The following is a 21,088-nucleotide window of genomic DNA, read 5'->3' as shown; positions in this document are numbered from 1 at the left end:
GAGGTGGCGAGCGGGAGAGGCCGCACCAAAATGTTACTGATCAGGTCACACAACTCTACATCAGATCAAGCATGAAACTATGTTCATGTAAACCCACAACGCTAAATTCAAACAACGCCCCATTAAAAACACAAATGTTCAATCGAAATGACTTAAAACAGTGAAACTTAAAGCGAGGACTTGCTGTATAACATCAAGTGAAAACACAGTACAATTTCACTGAAACCCAATAACAAAAGTGAAGCATTGTTATTAAACTGAAAGAAGTGAACTAATATTAAACTGAAAAAAGGCTGATGAAGGGTTAAGATCCTTAAAGTAGGACAAGAATGAAGAGAGACTTATTTATCAACTTACCCATTTGGTCCGACCAGACCATATCTCCTCCCAGCCACAATGTACAGGTCAGCGTTGATGAAGAGCTCTTTCCCATGAGCTGAGATGCTGAACCTCTCCAGCTGAAAAAAAGTGAGATGCAGTTCCACTTAAAAAAAAGACAAGAGATCCCAGCAGAAAACCTTTGAGTAAAACAGCAACAATTGCAATAATGGCAAAACGCATTCACACTTCACACTAAACATTACATCAATCCAACACCCTTCCTCAAGTATCATCTGGGTGAAAACAGACACTACTGACATTTTTTAATTGGCTGATAATTGTGTTCTTTTTCAAACTTCCTCCTTTAAGGATGGCACAGTGGTTAGCATTGCTGCTTCACAGCGCCAGGGACCCGGGTTTGATTCCCAGCTTGGGTCACTGTCTGTGTGGAGTTTACACGTTTCTCCCCGTATCTGCGTGGGTTTCCTCCGGGTGCTCCAATTTCCTCCCACAGTCCAAAAGACATGCTGGTTAGGTGCACTGGCCATGATAAATTCTCCCTCAGTGTACCCGAACAGGTGCTGGAGTGTGGCAACTAGGGGATTTTCACAGTAACTTCATTGCAGTGTTAATGCAAGCCTACTTGTGACACTAATAAATAAACTTTAAAACTTTAACTTTCAGCTCCTGAAAGACACTAAACAGATGCCCAGAGCTCTGCAAGATCTTGTTGAAATCATCTCCTTTTGTGCAGGCATCAACAAGCTATTCATCTAAAGGGGGAAAATCACAGCCGAACTCAATTATAAGCTTGTTGGCATCTGGCAAAACACTTTCTAGCAGCAGTCACCAGACTAGTTTTTTGAAATTTACTTATTAAGTAGGCTTATATTAACACTGAAGTTACTGTGAAAATCCCCCAGTCGCCACACTCAGATACACAGAGGGAGAATTTAGCATGGCCAAAGCACCTAACCAGCATTTCTTTTGGACTGTGGGAGGAAACCAGAGCACCCGGAGGAAACCCACGCAGACACAAGGGGAACGTGCAGACTCCACACAAACAGTGACCTGAGCCGAGAATCGAACCCGGGTCTCTGATGCTGTGAGGCACCAGTGCTACCCTACTGTCCCTAGGTTCACCAACAGGTCGTCAGTTATACCCCTGTCCACAACTGCCAAATTGAATGTGACTATATCCAACTGCTGTGGTCACTGCCGCACTGACTGAAATGACGTATAATCCTAAATTCGTGAGATAGCTGCTAAACTAAACCATCCGGAACTACCCCTCACCAGTCAGAAGTAACGCAGTTAGATGATAAACTGTAAGGATTAGGGTACTTGTGTTTCAATGGTCAGTTTTCACCTACTGATTGGAGACATTCCTTCCTGGTCTGATTGTACCATATTAAGAAGTTTAACAACACCAGGTTAAAGTCCAACAGGTTTATTTGGTAGCAAAAGCCACACAAGCTTTCGAGGCTCTGAGCCCCTTCTTCAGGTGAGTGGGAATTCTGTTCACAAACAGAACTTATAAGACACAGACTCAATTTACATGAATAATGGTTGGAATGCGAATACTTACAACTAATCCAGTCTTTAAGAAACAAAACAATGGGAGTGGAGAGAGCATCAAGACAGGCTAAAAAGATGTGTATTGTCTCCAGACAAGACAGCCAGTGAAACTCTGCAGGTCCACGCAACTGTGGGAGTTACAAATAGTGTGACATAAATTCTGATTCTAGGATCGCATGATAAAGACTCAGGAGGAAAAAAGCAGAAATATTTATGTGAAATAGTGTGACATAAACCCAATATCCCGGTTGAGGCCGTCCTTGTGTGTGCGGAACCTGGCTATCAGTTTCTGCTCCGCGACTCTTTAAATAAACTTGGAGCAGAAACTGATAGCCAGGTTCCGCACACACAAGGACGGCCTCAACCGGGATATTGGGTTTATGTCACACTATTTCACATAAATATTTCTGCTTTTTTCCTCCTGAGTCTTTATCATGCGATCCTAGAATCAGAATTTATGTCACACTATTTGTAACTCCCACAGTTGCGTGGACCTGCAGAGTTTCACTGGCTGTCTTGTCTGGAGACAATACACATCTTTTTAGCCTGTCTTGATGCTCTCTCCACTCCCATTGTTTTGTTTCTTAAAGACTGGATTAGTTGTAAGTATTCGCATTCCAACCATTATTCATGTAAATTGAGTCTGTGTCTTATAAGTTCTGTTTGTGAACAGAATTCCCACTCACCTGAAGAAGGGGCTCAGAGCCTCGAAAGCTTGTGTGGCTTTTGCTACCAAATAAACCTGTTGGACTTTAACCTGGTGTTGTTAAACTTCTTACTGTGTTTACCCCAGTCCAACGCCGGCATCTCCACATCATGTACCATATTAGGCAGGCTTGAGAAGCGGGAGGAAAACTGGGAGAGGGGTAGCAATTTAGGAGAAAAAATGAAAGACAAGTCCAAACAATGGAGTATTCCTGTGGACCCCTGAATCCAAAAGCTCGGATTTACATCCGGGCAACAACATAACATGAGACTTCTGAAGAGGAATGGAATCACACGCAATCATAAGTGCACTTAATAATTGGCAGTTGAAACAAAGTTATACGTTTGTGCACTCAGCAGGCCACTAATTGTAAAAGGAGCTTTGTGCTGGTCTTGGCTTCTTCAGAGCAACACGACTGTACTAGAATGAACGTACAAAAAAAACTCAAAAAGGAATTGCTCAATTTTCCTATTCCTTTCTTGGTCATACTGTCTACTCCTGCAGAGTTTTCACCAGCTTGGCTCAGTTTGTGATGCTCCTGTCTCTCTGTAGAAGGCATGTGAGTCTGAAGTTCACACAAGGAAATTTGAGTGCACAATTTAACATAACACTTGTACTCAGAGATTGCAACATTGCAAAGGTGTTGTACTCATCATGTGACGTTAACCAACCGACCAACCAAAGTCACTGCACTGTAGTGCACAAGTGTTGTCAAATGATTAAGCACAGGATGTGGAAATTTAAGACTTTCAGGGCCAATTTATTCTGGCCACCACACCATCATTGAGGCAGGAAACTGGGACACAACCCAGTACCGCCTGGTGCCAACTCAAAATCTTAAACTAATATTGATGTTTCCATGTGGTCAAAACCAGAACTAACATGCCCAAGTCAGGACTCCACAATAAGCACCTTGATATCTGATGCATTCTCTAACATGGCCTGTCTTGATGATTGTTCGGCTTGTGACACAGAGAAGTCGCCCTCAGCATCATTCGAAGCTTTCAGTGAGTCTACTTGGCGCTGAAATTCTATCTGGAAAGAAATTGAAGAGAAAAAAAAAATGAGCACAAGTTAAACACCTCAATTGTCAACATGCCAATACTGCCTGGAACTCTTTCGGTCTCTTAAAACAATCCCACTTGGATGGTTTTCACTGGTTCCACCCAGTCTGGGAAATTGCCAATTTAAATTGAAATATGATGCCCGCTGTTCATCAAGTGAAGAAGCTGAGCTGTTGAAAAGCCAGAGATCAGCAACAGTGATCTTACGGAAAACACAGGAGGGTGTTAATAGGTCTCTGCAGATGCACCATACAATATTAAACATTCACAACCATTGCTAACCCAACAGAAACAAAATTATATTTCAAACATTTTTAATTTACATTGAAAAGAAAGTACTGCAGATCGAGTATCCTTTATCAGAAATCCTTGGAGCCGATTGCATTTCAGATAATTTTGGTTTTCAGATACCCTGTATAAACCTTATGACTATAGCCCAAGCCAGTTATGATTGAAAGTAAATGATGGCTAGAAAAACAAGGTGTGTCACTGAATAACAAAGAGAGTACCTGTAAGGGTTTTTTTTTACAATTTCACTACAAAACTCAAGGTAAACTGTGCAAATATCCTGACTTCCCGTGTTCCAAGGGCGATGAGGTTCAACAAAAAGTGGCTGTTTCTGGATTTAAGGATAAAAAATACTCAATCTGTACAGATAAATCATGTGGAGATGCCGGCGTTGGACTGGGGTAAACACAGTAAGGAGTCTGACAACACCAGGTTGAAGTCCAACAGGTTTATTTGGTAGCAAACGCCACTAGCTTTCGGAGCGCTGCTCCTTTCTCCCACTCACCTGACGAAAGAGCAGCGCTCCGAAAGCTAGTGGCGTTTGCTACCAAATAAACCTGTTGGACTTCAACCTGGTGTTGTTAAACTTCTTACTAGATAAATTATTGCCAGAAAAGCCCATGGTCAGTTGAATGTTTATTTTTCCACATGTAAGGCGACAAGGGAATTGGGAGAGAGACTCATTCCACAGAAACATGTAGCGCCTAGAGTTTGACTGCAGTCAAAGCTGAGGTTTGAAACATAGAAAAACAGAGAATAGAGGAGCTGGAGCAGGCAATTCAGCCCAGCCCTTCCATTCATTATGATTCTGGCTGATCATCCAACTCAGTAACCTGTTCCTATTTCCCGAACCTCCCCCCCCACCCCCCCATCTTTTGATCCCTTTAGCCCCAGGCGCTATTTCAAACAACTCCTTGAAAACATAAAATTGTACGGCCTCAATTGCTTTCTGTGGTAGAGAATTCCACAGGCTTACCACTCTCTGGATGGAGAAATTTCTCCTCAACTCAGACCTAAAAGGTTTACCCCATTTCTTTAGACTGTGACCCCTTGTTTTGGATTCCCCCACCAGCAGAAACATCCTTCCTGCACTTACCCTGCCTCGTCCTGTTAGAATTTTATAGGTTTCTATGATACCACCTCATCTTTCTAAAGTCCAGCGAATATAATCCTAACTGACAATCTCTCCTCATATGTCAATCACACTATTCCAGGAATCAGCCTGGTAAACCTTTGCTGCACTCTCTCCACAGTAAGAACATCCTTCCTCAGATCAGGAGACCAAAACTGCACACAATATTCCAGGTGTGGTCTCACCAAGGCCCGGTATAATTACAGCAAGCCATCCCTGCTCCTGCACTCGAATCCTCTCGCTATGAAGGCCAACATACCATTTGCCTTCTTCACCGCCTGCTGCATCTGCATGCTTAGCTTCAGCAACTGGTGCACGAGGACACCAAGGTCTTGTTGCACATTCCCCTCTGTCAATGTATAGCCATTCAGATAATAATCTGCCTTCGGCTTTTGCTACCAAAGTGGATAACCTCACATTTATCCACATCTGCCATGTATTTGGCCACTCACCCTTGTCTTAGCAGGATTGAATGGGAAATAACGACTTAGAAATTATAACACTAAATGTTGATGAAGTGCAACTAAAAATCATGACAACGTGAAGCACAAGTTGTAAAGCAAATATAAACATGAAATAGCAAAAGTAGAAATTTCTGACTCTCAACCTAAGCTGTTAGGTTCCAGTTCAAAAAGCTGGAGACTGTTCATTTAATGTGACTGCTCGATCTTACCAGAACGATACCACAGGCACAAATCTTCCAATCAGTGCTGAAACTGCTCTGTCAGTCACTGGTGGGACAGAAAATGGTGCATTTACCCAGTTACATTTTAAAAAGACCAAACTTCCCAGCGCAGCATCCAGACCAACTCTCTCAGCACAGAAAGTCATAGAGAGCCGAGAAAAGGATCCGTGTACAAGGCACACCCCTTCTTACGGAATCAAATACTGTGTTCTATTTGGAAGCCATGATGTGGAGATGCCGGCGTTGGACTGGGGTAAGCACAGTAAGAAGTCTCACAACACCAGGTTAAAGTCCAACAGGTTTATTTGGTAGCACAAGCCACAAGCTTTCGGAGCGCTGCTCCTTCATCAGGTAAGTGGGAGACTCCCACTTACTTGTGCTACCAAATAAACCTGTTGGACTTTAACCTGGTGTTGAGAGACTTCTTACTGTTCTATTTGAAAGCCTAGTCTTTTAATGAATGAGTGAGTGATTGGGTGAAAGAGCACCATTGGCTGACAGTCAACAAAATACTCCCATTAACAGAGATTCTGCAAAAACAAAAAGACCCACACACTCAACTGAAATCCCACAGCCCTGGCTGGAACACACCCTACACCTTAAACTGCAGTGAACCCCACCTCCAGGTTGACTGCATGCATCACCAACTGCAACCTGCCAACTGACGCCACAGTGTGAAGTGCCAGGTTTCAACCTTCCGTGGAAAATCTAGACAATCCTCAATCACTTGAAGACGGGCCAGGAAAAATGTGGCCACTTGTGCCGCATGAGGAACAGCTCAAATTATGACTGTGGCCAAAGTAAAATCAGTGTCAACACACTGAACTTCTGACAGATCCATTTCTGGGGGCATCAAACCATTCACACCGGGTCATCCGATTGTTAACCTCAAGATCTTTAATTTCTTTGCATAGTGCCAACTCCGAATCATAAAGGGAACAAACAATTTGGGTGGCCTAACTGGTCTCTTCCAGATGGCCGCATGGACTTGTAGCTTGCAACTTACAGGGAACAGTGTTCATGATGACAACCGTAACATTTAACAGAACACACTCAGCAAGATTCCACAGGTATGGAATATTTATCCATGGAAGTTACCACCATCCTTGTATTTAAAGAAAAATGTTAATGGTTTAACCAAAAGCCTATCAAACCTTAGCAAAATATTCCAGGGGAAAGCTACTGGAGAACACAGTAGTTTGATAACAGAAGGTGCTAAGTGTCAACAATAATGCAACACAATCCCTGGCGAGCCTGAGGCCTATAGCTATCATTATAGGTCATCACCGCCAAGAGATGGTAATCTGTTGCTGCCTCTATTAATCATAGAATGAGATGGACAGGTAAACATGATGGATGGAGAGCCAGATATCTTTGGAGCACACAAAAAGGTGTGAAGAAGCACATCAGCTCCCAAAGTAAAGGCAAACCTGAATGCTTGCTTTAGATAAGAGCTTAGTTTTGCTTTTAGATCATAAGCATCTCGCACCGAATAATTCAATCTTACAGATGACACGAGGACAGCAAAGTACAAAAAGAACCTCCCTGTGGACAACAAAATGGCACCACTAGACCAAAATGATCCCTCTTCTTCACTCCAACAGTGCTGCTTCATTTCAGATACTGCTGAGAAACCTTAAAAAAGCGTTGTTAGTTCTTACCTGTTTCTTGAGTTTCTTTTTCTCCTTTTTGCTCATATTAGCAAACTTGTCATCTGCTGCCTTCTCCTTTTCTGTCTTTTCATCCACTTCCATTTCATCATCCCCCTCTTCACTCTGCATTATTAGGGAGTACAAAAACATCATTCCTCTTGTTTCAGCAGACAAACAGATTCAATTTATGAGGTTAAAACAATTTCACATTTTGTACCAAGTTCACGAATCACCCTTCTGTCTTAGCTCAGTTCAAACAGAGGTGAAAGCACACCTGGCCCAAGCCCGCAGGCAACATTTTTTTGGTCAACTGACTGACACGAGCAGAAAACCTCTAGCTGCTGGGCAATCCTCCAGTTTCTGTAGTACACAATTCCTCTTTAAATATGAACCAAAGTCCAGTTTGCTTAGGCCCATTTAGCAGGGTTAAGGCCTTAGAAACTCCCAAATGTTTAGGATACTTGCTGGAGTTCAACTACTACAACCACAAAGCATACCTGCATGAGCAAGATAAGCTTCCCATTGCTTGTCGAGCTAGGGCCACCTTGGCTTACAGTTATCTGTGCAGAATGGGTCTTTTTTTAAAAACTTATCTCATGGGATGAGCGCATCGCTGCTAAGTGCCCATTCCCAAGAATCCTTGGGAAGGTGAACATGAGCTGCCTTTTTGAACTTCACATGATACACCCACAGTGCCGTTAAGGAGTTCCAGAATTTTGATCCAGCAACAGAAAAGGAACAGCAATATAGTTCCAAGTCAGACGGTGTGTGGCTTGGGGAGGGGGCAGGGGTCAATAGTAACTCCCACAATGTTGGTGGGCGATCCAGCAATGGTAATGCCATTGAGTGTCAAGGAGAGATGGTTAGACTTTCTCTTATTGGAGATGGTCTTTGCTTGGCACACAAGTGGCAAGTAATATTTGCACCACATATTAGTCCAATCCTGAACATCGTATAGGCCTTGCTGCATATAGACATGACTGCTTCAGTAACCAAGGAGTTGTGGATGGTACATCATCAGCAAGAATTCACGGTTCTGGAGGCATGGTCATTTGATCGAGTAGCTGAAGATGGTTGGGCCGAGGACACGAGCCTGAGGAACTCTTAGCGGTGTTTGGGGCTGGAGATGATTGGCTTCTAACAATCACAACTATGTTTCTTTGTGTTAAATATGACTCCGGCTAGTGGGGAGTTTTTCTCCCGATTCCCAGTGACTTGTATTTGTTAGGGCTCCTTGATGTCACACTTGGTTAATTCCTGCCTTGATGTTAACGGCAGTCACTCTTGCATCACCTCTTAAATTCAACTCTTTTCTCCATGTTTGACCAAAGGTTCTAATGAGGTCAGGATTAGAGAGTCTCTGGTGGAACCCAAATTGAGTGTGTTTGGCAGCCATGTTAATGTTGTACAAGTGCGACTAAGTGGCACTGCTGACTTCACTTTCCATGATTTTGCTGATGATCGAGGACAGATGGGGTGATAATTGGCTGGATTGGATATGTTCTTTTTTTGTGTGGATAGACAAACCTGAGCAACTTTCCATAGTCAGATAGATGTCTGGAACAGCATGGCTCGGGGCAGTCTTTAGGACCACAGCTGGGCCCATAGCCTTTGCTGTATTCAGTGCCTTCAGCCATTTCTTAATACTACTTAATAATGTAGGGTGGTGATGGCCAGTGGTATTACTATTAATCCAGGAACTCAGCTAATGTTCTGGGGATCCGGTTAGAATCCAGTCATGGTAGATGATGGAATTTGATTCCAAGAAAAAATATCTGGAATTAAGAATCTACTGATGACCATGAAACCATTGTCAATTGTCAGAAAAAAACATCTGGTTCACTAATGTCCTTTAGGGAAGGAAATCTGCTGTCCTTACCTGGTCTGGCCTACATGTGACTCCAGAGCCACAGCAATGTGGCTGACTCTCAACTGCCCTCAGGCAACTAGCAATGGGCAATAAATGCTGGCCAGCCAGCAATGCCAGCATCCCACAAATGAATTTTTAAAAAGTAACAGACTGAAGATTTGCACCCGTGATGCTTGGGCCTTCATTCACTTTACACTTCTAACTAAAAATGGTTCCAAGTGCTTCAACCTCGTCCTTGGCACTAATGTGCTGGACTTCCCAATCATAGAGGATGGGGATGTCTGTGGTCCCTCCACCATTAACGACTGGACTAGATGTGACAGTGCTCAGAGTTTTGATCTGTTGGTTGTGGGAATCATTTAGCACGGTGTCCATTCCAGTTTCTGTTGTTTAGCATGCACATAATTCCTGTGTTATAACTTCACCAGGTTGGCAACTCATTTTTAGGTATGCCTGGTGTTGCTCCTGGCATGCTCTCCTTCATGGATTTAACCAGGCTTAACCCTTTAGCTTGACAATAATGGCAGAGTGAGGAGAATGGTGGGCTGTTAGGTTATAGGTTTTGATTGAATAAAATCCTGCTGCTTATGATGCCCCAGAGCCACTCATACCTATGAGCTATTAGATCTGTTCCGAATTATTTTATTTAGCACACAACATGAAATTTTCTTCTCCACAAGAATTGTGGTTATGCTACTAATACTGTCATGGAGAGATGCATCTGCAACAGATAGAATGACCATGGGAAGGAGATGCAGGGCAAGCTCAAATTAGAAACGAAAAGAGAAAATGCTGGAAAATCTCAGATTTCAGATTCCAGCATCTGCAGTAATTTGCTTTTATCCAGAGATCAAATGAGATTTCCCCTCTTGTTGGATCACTCGCCTGTTTTGCAGACCTGTATGGCAGATATGTCTTTCAGAACTTAGTCAGTCATAGTGCTACCAAGACACTCTTAGAGGTGGACAATGAAGTCCCCACCTAGAGTACTTCACGTGCCTTTATTGCCCTCAGTGCTTCTTCCAAATGGTGTCCAACATAGGGAAATACTGAATCATCACCTGAAAGGAGGCAGAAGGTGGCCAATCAGCAGTGGATCTTCCTTGCCCATGTTTGACCTGATGCCACGAGACTTCTTGGGACCCTGGAGTGAAATGTTGAGGGCTCCCAGGGGAACTCCGACTGAATGTATACTGCCATGCTGCTGCCTTTGTCAGTAGCGATGGAGGCGTTTGAAACATTGGGCATGAGGTATGATTCTTTGAGTGTGACTACGTCAGATTGTTACTTGAATGATCTGCAGGACAGCTCTCCTAATTTTGGCACAACTCTTGAGACATGAGTAATGTTAATATGGGATAACTGCGTAGAGTGTGCAGTTGTCATCTCTGGCACCTGGACCAATGACAGGTGGTGGGTCTGGTTTGATTCCTTTGACTTCTTTGCAGCAGTTTGTTCAAAGCAGCAGCTTGATTGGCCCCAGAGGGCAGTTAAGAGCCTATTCCTAATGGACGTGAGGTAACAATCTGGTAGCTTCATTACTGAACCAGTTTAATTCCAGATTTAGTAGTTAATTGAATCTAAATTCCACTACCTGCCGTGGTGGGATTTGAACACATCCCCAGAGCATTAGTCTGGGCCTCCTGATCCAGTAACATTACCACTACACCATCTGTTGCCCTTTTAGGCCACATTACTGAGCCACGCTATCTGGTCAATCAGGATTAAGGTAGCTACCAATAAAGGGCAACTAAATACAACCTTTCATCACCATGAATATCATTTGACCCACAAAGACTCCATTTAACTCCTTCCAAAGGGCAATAACTAGCTGGTGAAAGTAGAAATAGCAACTTTAAAATGTAAAATATCTGGCATGGAACTTTACACTCCAAAACATGCATCAGAGATTTAAATGCACAACCTCTTCTCCTCACCCCCTTCTAGCCATTAAGTCTCAAGTGGAGAGACTTGAACCCTCCACTTATTCCCATTCCTCCTTCCTACTGGTGCAGATGCAGCAGCTTATACTCCCCTACCTTGCTAAAACTCACTCACTTTCAAAAGCCTTCTTGAAAGTGGCTATTCCACAAGCTCCATCAGCTTTTCCAACCAGCTGGCTGCACCAATCCACTACCTGTTTACCCAAACTTGTGGATCTCAGTGGAACGATCCACTACATTGAAGCACAAGCTCGTTGCTGCTGCCAGAAATGATCCAATTCTATGGAATCAAGACAGATGTTAACCAAATGCAAACTACATACAAGCAGCAAGAAATCAGAATACAATGGTCATTAGGATGGCATGGTGGCACAGTGGTTAGCACTGCTGCCTCACAGCGCCAGGGACCAAGGTTCCATTCCCGGCTTGGGTCACTGTCTGTGTGGAGTTTGCACGTTCTCCCTGTTTCTGCATGGGTGTCCTCCGGGTGCTCCGGTTTCCTCCCCCACTCCAAAGATGTGCAAGTTAGGTGGATTGGCCGTGCTAAATTGCCCGTGCTAAATTGCCCCTTAATATCAAGCAGAACTAGCTAGGGTGCATGCATGGGGTTATGGGGCTAGGGCCTGGGTGGGATTGTGGTCGGTGCACTCGATGGACCAAATGGCCTCCTTCTGCACTGTAGGATTCTACGATTCGAAGAGGGACCATACTTTCATTCACAGTCAAAATAACACCAGCACTTAGTTACCAAATCCCATTAATTTGCTAACTCTCTGTTGGTATAAACAACTCTCCCCAGCCAGGCCCATGAACATTTTTAAGACAGTCTTTAGACGGTTGTCAAAAATAAATTTGTTTGCGCTCACCTTGTCTTTGTTCTCCTCGTCCTCCAGCTCCTCCTCTTCCTCCAGCTCATCCTCCATTTCTCGGGCAACAAAGGCATTTGCAGGCTGTTTGGAAAAACCTCAAGTTATCTCAATTTTGCCTTTAAATTGCCCCATATCGTCCTGCATTCAAAACAACAAAGCAGCTTGACTTATGTTCTCATGAGTCCCACTAGGCAATCTTTCTTTTATTCAAGTAGATAACATAGGAGTAAGCACAAGCCACTGATCTTTTCTTTAAGGTTCCAATAGTGGTAACACATCGCTGAAAAGTCATTCCGGTCACTTATGAAGGAAAAAAAAAATTCCTCTCATCAAAATGCTAATTCTGGGATAATTTTCCTTGAGCACCAGCTATTTTCAACGCAAAATATCCTAGCAGACTTTCCTCACGTGTACAACTGGACAGTCAGTCAGCACACTATTTGAGAACACATGGTCAAAACTAAATCCTGGGTTCACCAGGAGATGTACACACATACACTTTCCAGCCGAAAGGGGGAGCCTGATCAACTTTTCCCTTTTCCTTGTCCAAGACATCATGGAAATACAGAAAATGGATGCAGGAATAGGCCATTCGGCCCTTCGAGCCTGAACCACCATTCAATATGATCATGCACTTTCAGTAACCCACTCCCACTTTCTCTCCATACTCTGATTCCTTTAGCCACAAAAGCCATATCCAGCTCCCTCTTGAACATATCTAACGAACTGACCCCAACAGCTTTGTGGTAGAGAATGGGTTCTGAGTGAAGAAGTCCTTCCTCATCTCAGTCCTGAATGGCTTACCCCTTATTCTTAGACTGTGTGCCCTAGTTCTGCACTTTCCCAACATCGGGAACATTCTTCCCGCATCTAGCCTTTCCAGTCCCATCAGGATTTTATATGTTTCTATGAGATCCCCTCTCATTCTTCTAAATTCCAGTGAGTACAACCCCAATCGATCCAGTGTCTCTTCATATGTCAGTCCTGCCATTCCAGAAATCAGTCTGGTGAACCTCCGCTGGACTCCCTTGATAGCAAGAATGTCCTTCCTCAGACTAGGAAACCAAAACTGCACACAACATTCAAGATGTGGCCTCAACAAGGCCCTGTATAACTGCAGCAAGACATCTTTGCTCCTATACTCAAATCCTTATGCTATGAAGTTCAGCATACCATTAGCTTTCCTTGCGTCTGCTGTACCTGCATGCCAACCTTCAGTAATTGTTCCTCCATGACACCCAGGTCACATTGCACTTCCCTTTGCATCATGCACACTTGCTGTGTCCAGGTGAAGATGAACATACCAGAAAATGAACCTGGGCTTTCATGGTTTGTAGTTCCATGTTCGATGATGTTCTTCAATATAAAATCACATATATATGGCAGACTTACAGTTATAGTCCCTCAATTGTAACGGTACAAAAATATTGATCATGCTCTATTTGGAAATACAAGAATTTGCCAAGAACCACATGCCAAACACCGAATATTGGCAAATTGCAGCAAACTCTTGAAAAGCCAAACCCCAGAGGGACCCCACTGAAATTCGGGTTAAGCAGTGTTTTGTGATAGCCACGGAGGCCCAATTTGCCACATGAATGCAACTATCTAATCCAATATGCCTACAAACGTGAGATGGGCATGTTTTCTGCTCAGGTTGTCTTTAGCCATGTTAGGGGAGATTTGTCAATGTCTGCATAGGCAGCCGTTCCCACCCTCTCCATGCTGGTGAGGACACTAATTTGTTGAACTGTCCCAAGATGTTCTCCTGGGTTTCAAAATGGTGGACAAACTCAATGGTGGAATCTCCCACTCTGCCGCGATGTCCACTTTTAAGTCCCGGTTCTTCACTTGCTGCATCAACTTGACCTTCTCTCCAATTGACAACACTGAACTTTCCCGCAGGTTTCACTACACTCTCACACGCTGCTTCACAGAGAAATCTCAATGTGAAAGGATGGCTTGTCCAGTGTTTCATATTTGAGAGAGATCAGGTCTAACTGCTCCACTCTGATTGGTTGGTGCAGTCACATGGGCCCTGACAGAGGAAGCTGGCCAGCTGGTGCTGCGGAAGTACCTCTTTTGGTGAAGGATTTCTGCATTATTTTTCCTGCCAGCGCTGAACAAAAGTTCGGCTAAACCGGGTTGACCACTTTGGAATTTTGGTTAATCACAGACATCGTTCTGAGGCTTCTGCTATTTTGTTGGCAGGAGTAGTTGATAACTTTGATACAAGTGGAATTTTGTGTGATCTGAGTTTGACTTGTTGAGATTTTATCATAGAAACCCTACAGTGCAGAGAGAGGCCATTTGGCCCATCGAGTCTGCACCGACTCGATTTATTGTATATGTAATTTGTCAACATTAAGAATGGCTGATTATGACTTTCTCAACTAGGTGGGAGAGCTTTAGTCATGGTTTTGTACGTTTGCCTAGGTGAGCAATTGGGGCAGAGAAACCAGAATCCCAATCTTCAGCACCATCAACGTCAAGTGCTCAGATTTTAGATCTATCCACCAATGCCACTGCACTTAAGGATTTTTGACCATTTTGCCAAAAAAGGATCTGGATAGAATTTAAGTGGAAGTGCTACTTTTACACCAAGTTTAGCTGACAAAGTTTTGAAATGCTTTCTGCAGGAGTGGGAGGGGCAAGGTGTGTACTTAGTCAGTCGAAGGAATACTGTCCATCAGATCAAATGCCAGAGATACAGGTATCTCAAGAATGAATAAATAGAAAGCTAAGAAACCAGCAAAGGAAGAAAAAAAATTTACATAATTTCAGGAATTTTTCTTTTGGTCTCAATGTTCACAAAACAAGGGCAGGGCCTGGGAATGGAGAGTGGGAGACAGGTGGCCAACTTATCCCCTTCTTCAGTCCCTAACACTGGCCATCATTTAAAATGGCGAATGCAGTTCTAAATCACTCTGATTTACTCCAGCTGCAGTCCTTCAAATTTTCTACCTTCTGCTTTCCTTTTGCCTTTGTGTGTTTTCCTTTGGCCAGTCGCTTGTCTTCCTCCTCTTCATCGTCAGAGACTGCCTGTGATAAAATCAAGCCAGAAAGTCTAATTAGTTCCTGCTAAATGTGAAACTATTTTTTATTTATTACGCCTTTAAGAGAGCAACCTCTGCATGGTGCTCTCTGACCACCTCTCCACCCCCCACGCCCCCACCCATTTAAGTTGGTGCCTTGCTCAGTCTCCATAATTGGCTCAAGAAGTGTTCAAGGGTGTGGGCTTCAGGAGACGACTTCATGACAATAAATCTATGCACTGACTGGGGCAAAAATCTGACTTCTAGTTGGTCAACATACTTGTCATAACAGTGCCTTGTGTCGCTTTGTTTGCCAGACACAACACTGCCGTTACCAGAACAGGGACTTCTGCTCCGATAAAACTGCTATTCTTTGCTGCTGTTAGTTGGGATGAGACCATACAGCTAGAGTGCCACTGACAGTGCATTAAACAGGAAGGAAAACAACAGAAGGTGGCAATAAGGTCACTTAGTCCAGCTAGCTTGCAATTTCTGAACAGGGTACCAAACTCAATTCTTAGCAAAACAAGCATGATTTACACTGTGGATGCTGAGCCAATTGAGTTTTTTGAAGACAGATTAATGTGCGCTTCGGCATGTATCTCAAAGGATATATAGAGGACCGCCTCTTAAAGAGTGTTAAGATCATGACTGATTGGTGGAACAGGTTTAAAGGACTGAACTGTTTACTCCTGTTCCTACATAACCTCAGATTTGTTAGTACCTTGTTAATTAATGTTTCAGCTTTCAGGTAAACATACAAGTTTTCAAAATATCAGCCGTACTCTGTCTACCTTTTGCTTTGCTTTTTCCATCTTTTTGTTCTTCTTACTGGACTTATCTTCATCATCATCTTCACATTCCACCTGTGGCAGAAAGCATTGAGATCCAACTAAATTTCTCATCAATTTGCATGCCTTAATTTATTTGGCCTGAGTCCAGTTGATTAGGTTACAAGGTAAGTTAGGTTATTTCCTCCAAGTCAAAAGAGCAGTTAACAAATGAGAAATCAGAGAAACTGACCAATTCTGGAATTTCCCTGATGTTCTGGGAAAATAGTTTGAATGTTTGCTGATTACCCTATTCTATCTGGAAGAACTCTGCGCACTGCAAACTGGCAGGTGTCGGCTGAATGAGACAACGAGGAACATCTCAGGAGCAATCCAGTCAACAAACACAAGCTGGCTACCTGTGCTCTACAACACTGTGCTACCACCAACCCGTCGTGAAGCTAGTGCGTCATGATTGCTAGAAAGAGTGCACAAAAATTCGGACCTGCACTGGTAGAAGACATCACCCACCCAGTCAGCAAACCCCTCATCTCTAGGCAGCCAATCTGGGCCAATCTTCCAAGCTGAGCAGTTCTGCTGCGGACCTGTGGAAGAACCCGTGGCACAACACCAACAACACCTCCCAGAATCAGCACCTGGTTGATGATCCCACGTTGTAAATCCCAGGCTTCACCTGCACGGTCAAACTGAATGGGCTTCACACTTAGTAGGACACTGCTGCAACAACCTCTGCCGTTGGGGTCACCGTGGCTCACTTTTGTGCAACTGTGGCGAAGTGTAAACCATGGTGTATATAATTAACTAGTGCCCTGACCTGTGCTCCAGTGGCGATCCCACTACCCTACACCAGACTGATCAGAAGGCTGAAGAATTTCTAATTTGACATCTAGCTGTTCATCAGTGCATATGATAATAGTAGTACCCTAGATTAGAGAGCCTAGCAATGGCATACCATTTGCCAACTGAAAGTTATTGTTCAAATTACAGTAACAAACTGTTCACCATAATTGTAGTATTATTTCTTCACAGTAATTGGCACGAGCCTTTGGGAGTTAGGAAATGAGGTCCCTTGGAGCATTCCAATATTAGCATGTGGCTTGCAGATTATCATTGCAGAGCCTAAAGAAAATGATCAGCTACAAAACAGCAACTAACTATTAAACTGCTGAATGGAAACATGGTGAATGAGGCACAAAAATATAAATGTCAGCTGTATCTGTGATATTCTCTTGGGTAGTGACGCTGATCACTTCCGTCATCTATATCGGTACAGGCCAAATTTCTAATCTTACAATGGCATAATCCATTATGAGATTAACAATGGGATCCCTGTGGTCTGAACTAGATATTGCATTTTCTACACAACGTTTTTTTTCAAAAGCAAACTGGGATGAGATCATACACTTATAATGGAGCGCCACTGATAGTGCATTAAACAGGGAGGAAAACACCAGGTGCTGGTAAAAGGGCCACTTAGCCCGATTCGCTTGCAGTTTCCAAGTAGGGTGCTAAGTTTAATTCTTAGCAAACAAGCATGGTTTGCAATTACTGTAAAATCCTTTAATGGGACGGGCCAGAGAGAATTACCCATTCTCTCCACAGATGCTGTCAGCAAGTCTGACAGCATCTGTGGAGAGGGAAGCAGAGTTAACATTTCAGGTCGATAAACTTTCCTGGAAAATACTGGAGGTCTGTTTCATCACTACATTTTTCCAGTTCTGAAGAAAGATGATCAACGTGAAACATTAACATTGCATCGTCCTCTGCAGACCCGAGGAGTATTTCCAGCATTTCTGTTTTTATATTGGTTATCCCGGCAATTTCCTCATAATCCCGTCAGTAAAACTGGCGATCTCCCCTCCCGGGGATTCGTCCCATCGTGCTTGCAAGGGGTTAGTGTCAATTACCTATGAAACACAAAATAGGAAAATACTTCCTGCTAGTCGCAATGGATTAGAAGCCTGAGATAAGGCAATGCACCCTCAGACTGAAATGGGCCACAAATTGTAGCATTTCACAAGCTGGCCTTTCAATGCCTAGTCCATTCAAAACTAAATCTTTTGTATAAGTTACATCAGCCTTCATTTCTTTAAACCCATCATGGTTTTAAACATGCCACAAAAATCTTTTTCGATGATCAAAAATCACAATGTGATGGAAGGGTTTATACGTGTCAGACTGAGCAGAAAAGACTTAAGACCTTGAAAAGAGCATCAATTTATAATGAACCATAAGATTCTTCAGCTATTTGACAATTAAAATAGGACAGTTCCCATGCTCCCCAACCCCAAGGAGCTGGAGAAGTGAGGCCATTGAATATTTCACCCAGCATTCAATTACACAATGAAAATCAGCAACGCATTCATGCTCTGTTCATAAACATCATTACAATCTTTCTATTTAAACTTCGCCATTAGCACAGGAGAGGTAATGGTAACTGCTTGTTTGTCAGTACTAAATAACTTTATAGCCACAGTTTAAATTCAGGCGTGCGAACAGATGATTAAGAGAACAGTACCTTTTGCTCTTTCACTTTTCCTCTTTCGTTTTTATTTCCTTTTTTACTTTGCCTTTTATCGTCTTCATTGGGTATAGGCTAAGGAGCAGAAATACAACACAATTAACATTAATCCAAATGGCACTGATGAAACTCAACATTTGGAACTACACTGGCACCCACCCCTACTTAAATTCAGAATCAATACCCCACTCTATAGGTTCTCCACTTCTCTACTGAAGACGCAGGTGCACAGTTTTACAGCGAGAGCCAAGCTCAATCCTACCCCGGTCAACATTAACTTGTGCGAACCTGACAGCAGAGAATAGTCAATGGATCAGATCAGGGGAACAATTCTAGTTGATTTTTACCCTCCTTAATTTAGGGGGCTGACGTTAGTTGGAGCACACCTTGGCTAAAAATCTATCACAGGTAGAGTACAAATTTGGTTAAGAGTGGGTCATGTTGAGTGTTGCAATTGCCCACCAAATCATTGTACTCTGAGGGGTTGATTACCTCTGACCGGCATCTAGTTTTTCTCCCCTCCCCCAATTCTACCCAACTCCAATAAATCACTTTCAATTCTGAAAATAAATTACACCTGAAACATTTGCCTGTCTTTCCTCTTTACAGATGCTGACTGACCTGCTGCGTACAACCAATAGTTGCTGCTTCAGATTAAACATTTGTTTTTATTTTCCGTACCTTGAGCCAATGACCCTGTTTAGCACCAGCGAATAAAAGAAACTTATGACACAAAAATACCTTACTGTCCAATCCCTTATGGTGGCACAGTGGTTAGCACTGCTGCCTCACAGCGCCAGGGACTTGGGTTCAAATCTTGGCTTGGGTCACTGTCTGTGCGGAGTCTGCACGTTCTCCCAGTGTCTGTTGTGGGTTTCCTCCCACAGTCCAAAAGATATGCTGGTTAGGTGCTAAATTCACCCTCAGTGTACCTGAACAGGCACCGGAGAGTGGCGACTAGGGGATTTTCACAGTAATTTCACTGCAGTGTAATGCAAGCCTACTTGTGACACTAATAAATAAAACTTTAAAAAAAAACCTCTTCCACTAACTGACTGACTTGATACCACCATTCGATTCACTTTTGAAGATTGATTACTTCATGCCAAAATTTAAATGGCATCTTGGTGAACAGGTAAACACAAAAACTGACAATTATTCTGGGAGCAAGTGCAGCTAAATTCTAGCCCCTGATTATTTTATACTGAAAAATAATTAGTATCCAGTGGAACAATAGATTTAGCAATATATTTTGGTTTATTATCAGCAAATGATTTTTAGTTTTCTAAAGTATTAGAGACTTCAAACCATTTACTTGTTAAAGAAATCAAACAGTAGAATCAGGTGTGTTAAGCTGGTTTTGCATTATTTTAAAAAGGTATTTTAAAAAGGTATATAAAACAATTAAAAACACACACAATCTCCAAAAGGAGCTACAAAATGGCCCTTACAATTTCACCAAGTGACATTTGCTTCAGCAGTTAGACATGCAAAATCGCAAGTTTCAAGTGCTTGGACACATGCAAACAATCAGTAGGAACACCACTGCCCCTTGGCTAAAGGGAAAGGAAAGCACAGACTATCTGAGTTTGTTTTTAAGAACAAACATACAGATACCCTCAAGGTGCTTCTCCCCCCCCCCCTGCTAGGGTGCTCTGGTGAAAGCAGTTATCAAAGTTGGACAGGGGCTGGAGATCAGCCAGAATGCTGATTGCCTCCCAGGCAACTAACTCTTCAATGTATGGAAATGTATATACCCATTTTAGGCAAATTCTAAGTGGCACCCCTACCCCCGACAATACAGTGTCACCAAAAAAGCCCAATAGGGAGGGTGATGCCATGCAAAGACTTCCATGCTACAAGACTGACCTATTTAAAATGAACCAATATTTAGCCAAATTATCATCTTGGTAAAAAGGCACAGTTCGAAGTACTCCACCTCCCTCAGATTACAGACCTGACATACGTTCGTCAAACCTGTTCCCAAATCATTTCCCTCACTGGGAGGTGGAGTTTTTAAAATTAATTTCACAGGATGTTAGCTTCGCTGACTGGGCCAGTATTTATTACCCATCTCTAACTGCCCTCCATTTCAGAGGGCATCATGGAGTTAATCACATTGCTGTGGATCTGGAGTCACATGTAGGCCAGACCAGGTAAGGATGGCAGATTTCTTTCCCTAAAGGACATTAGAGGACCAAATGGATTTTTACTACAATCGACAGTGGTTTCATGGTCATTAGACTTTTAATTCCAGATTTATATTGAATGCAAATTTCACCATCTGCCATGGCGGGATTTGAACCTAGATCCCCAGATCTTGTCTGGATTACTAGTCCAGTGACAATACCACTGCGCCATTGCCTCCCCACGTGGTGGTGATGGTGGGGTGAAGGTGAGGAGAAGTTAAAACCCATGGATTCCCCCGATGCACTCGAGTGAGCAATGTGCCAAATGCATGCTTCTTGTGCAAAGCGACATGTTACCTGTGGTTTACCCTCAGAATTCTCAACCTTTTTCTTTTTGATTTGTTTCTGGCTATCCACATTCTCGTTCAACGCAGTCTGTAAATGCAGAAAGAAGCCAAGAAAAGAGTAAAGGCAAGAAAGAGATCAACAAAGTTTTCATTTTTT

General features: G+C 43.0%; 1 protein-coding gene across 2 annotated transcripts in view; it reads right to left on the bottom strand.

The window, feature by feature from the left end:
• abcf1 (ATP-binding cassette, sub-family F (GCN20), member 1) overlaps nucleotides 1-21,088 on the bottom strand; it is a 68,306-nt gene that overhangs the window by 32,001 nt on the left and 15,217 nt on the right. The window contains exons 7-14 of one of the 2 annotated variants that reach the window (XM_078217472.1): nucleotides 20,942-21,019; nucleotides 18,453-18,530; nucleotides 15,929-16,009; nucleotides 15,073-15,150; nucleotides 12,106-12,189; nucleotides 7,436-7,549; nucleotides 3,518-3,640; nucleotides 358-458 (exon numbers count right to left, since the gene is read on the bottom strand). In XM_078217472.1, coding sequence (XP_078073598.1) covers nucleotides 358-458; nucleotides 3,518-3,640; nucleotides 7,436-7,549; nucleotides 12,106-12,189; nucleotides 15,073-15,150; nucleotides 15,929-16,009; nucleotides 18,453-18,530; nucleotides 20,942-21,019 — 737 coding nt within the window. The remainder of the gene's footprint in view (nucleotides 1-357; nucleotides 459-3,517; nucleotides 3,641-7,435; nucleotides 7,550-12,105; nucleotides 12,190-15,072; nucleotides 15,151-15,928; nucleotides 16,010-18,452; nucleotides 18,531-20,941; nucleotides 21,020-21,088) is intronic. The other variant, XM_078217474.1, reaches the window with a different exon arrangement.

This window comes from Mustelus asterias, chromosome 8 (assembly GCF_964213995.1).
Source record: "Mustelus asterias chromosome 8, sMusAst1.hap1.1, whole genome shotgun sequence".
Lineage (NCBI taxonomy): Eukaryota > Metazoa > Chordata > Chondrichthyes > Carcharhiniformes > Triakidae > Mustelus > Mustelus asterias.
Note: the sequence above shows the minus strand (reverse complement) of the source record. Positions and strands in the feature narration are given on the sequence as shown.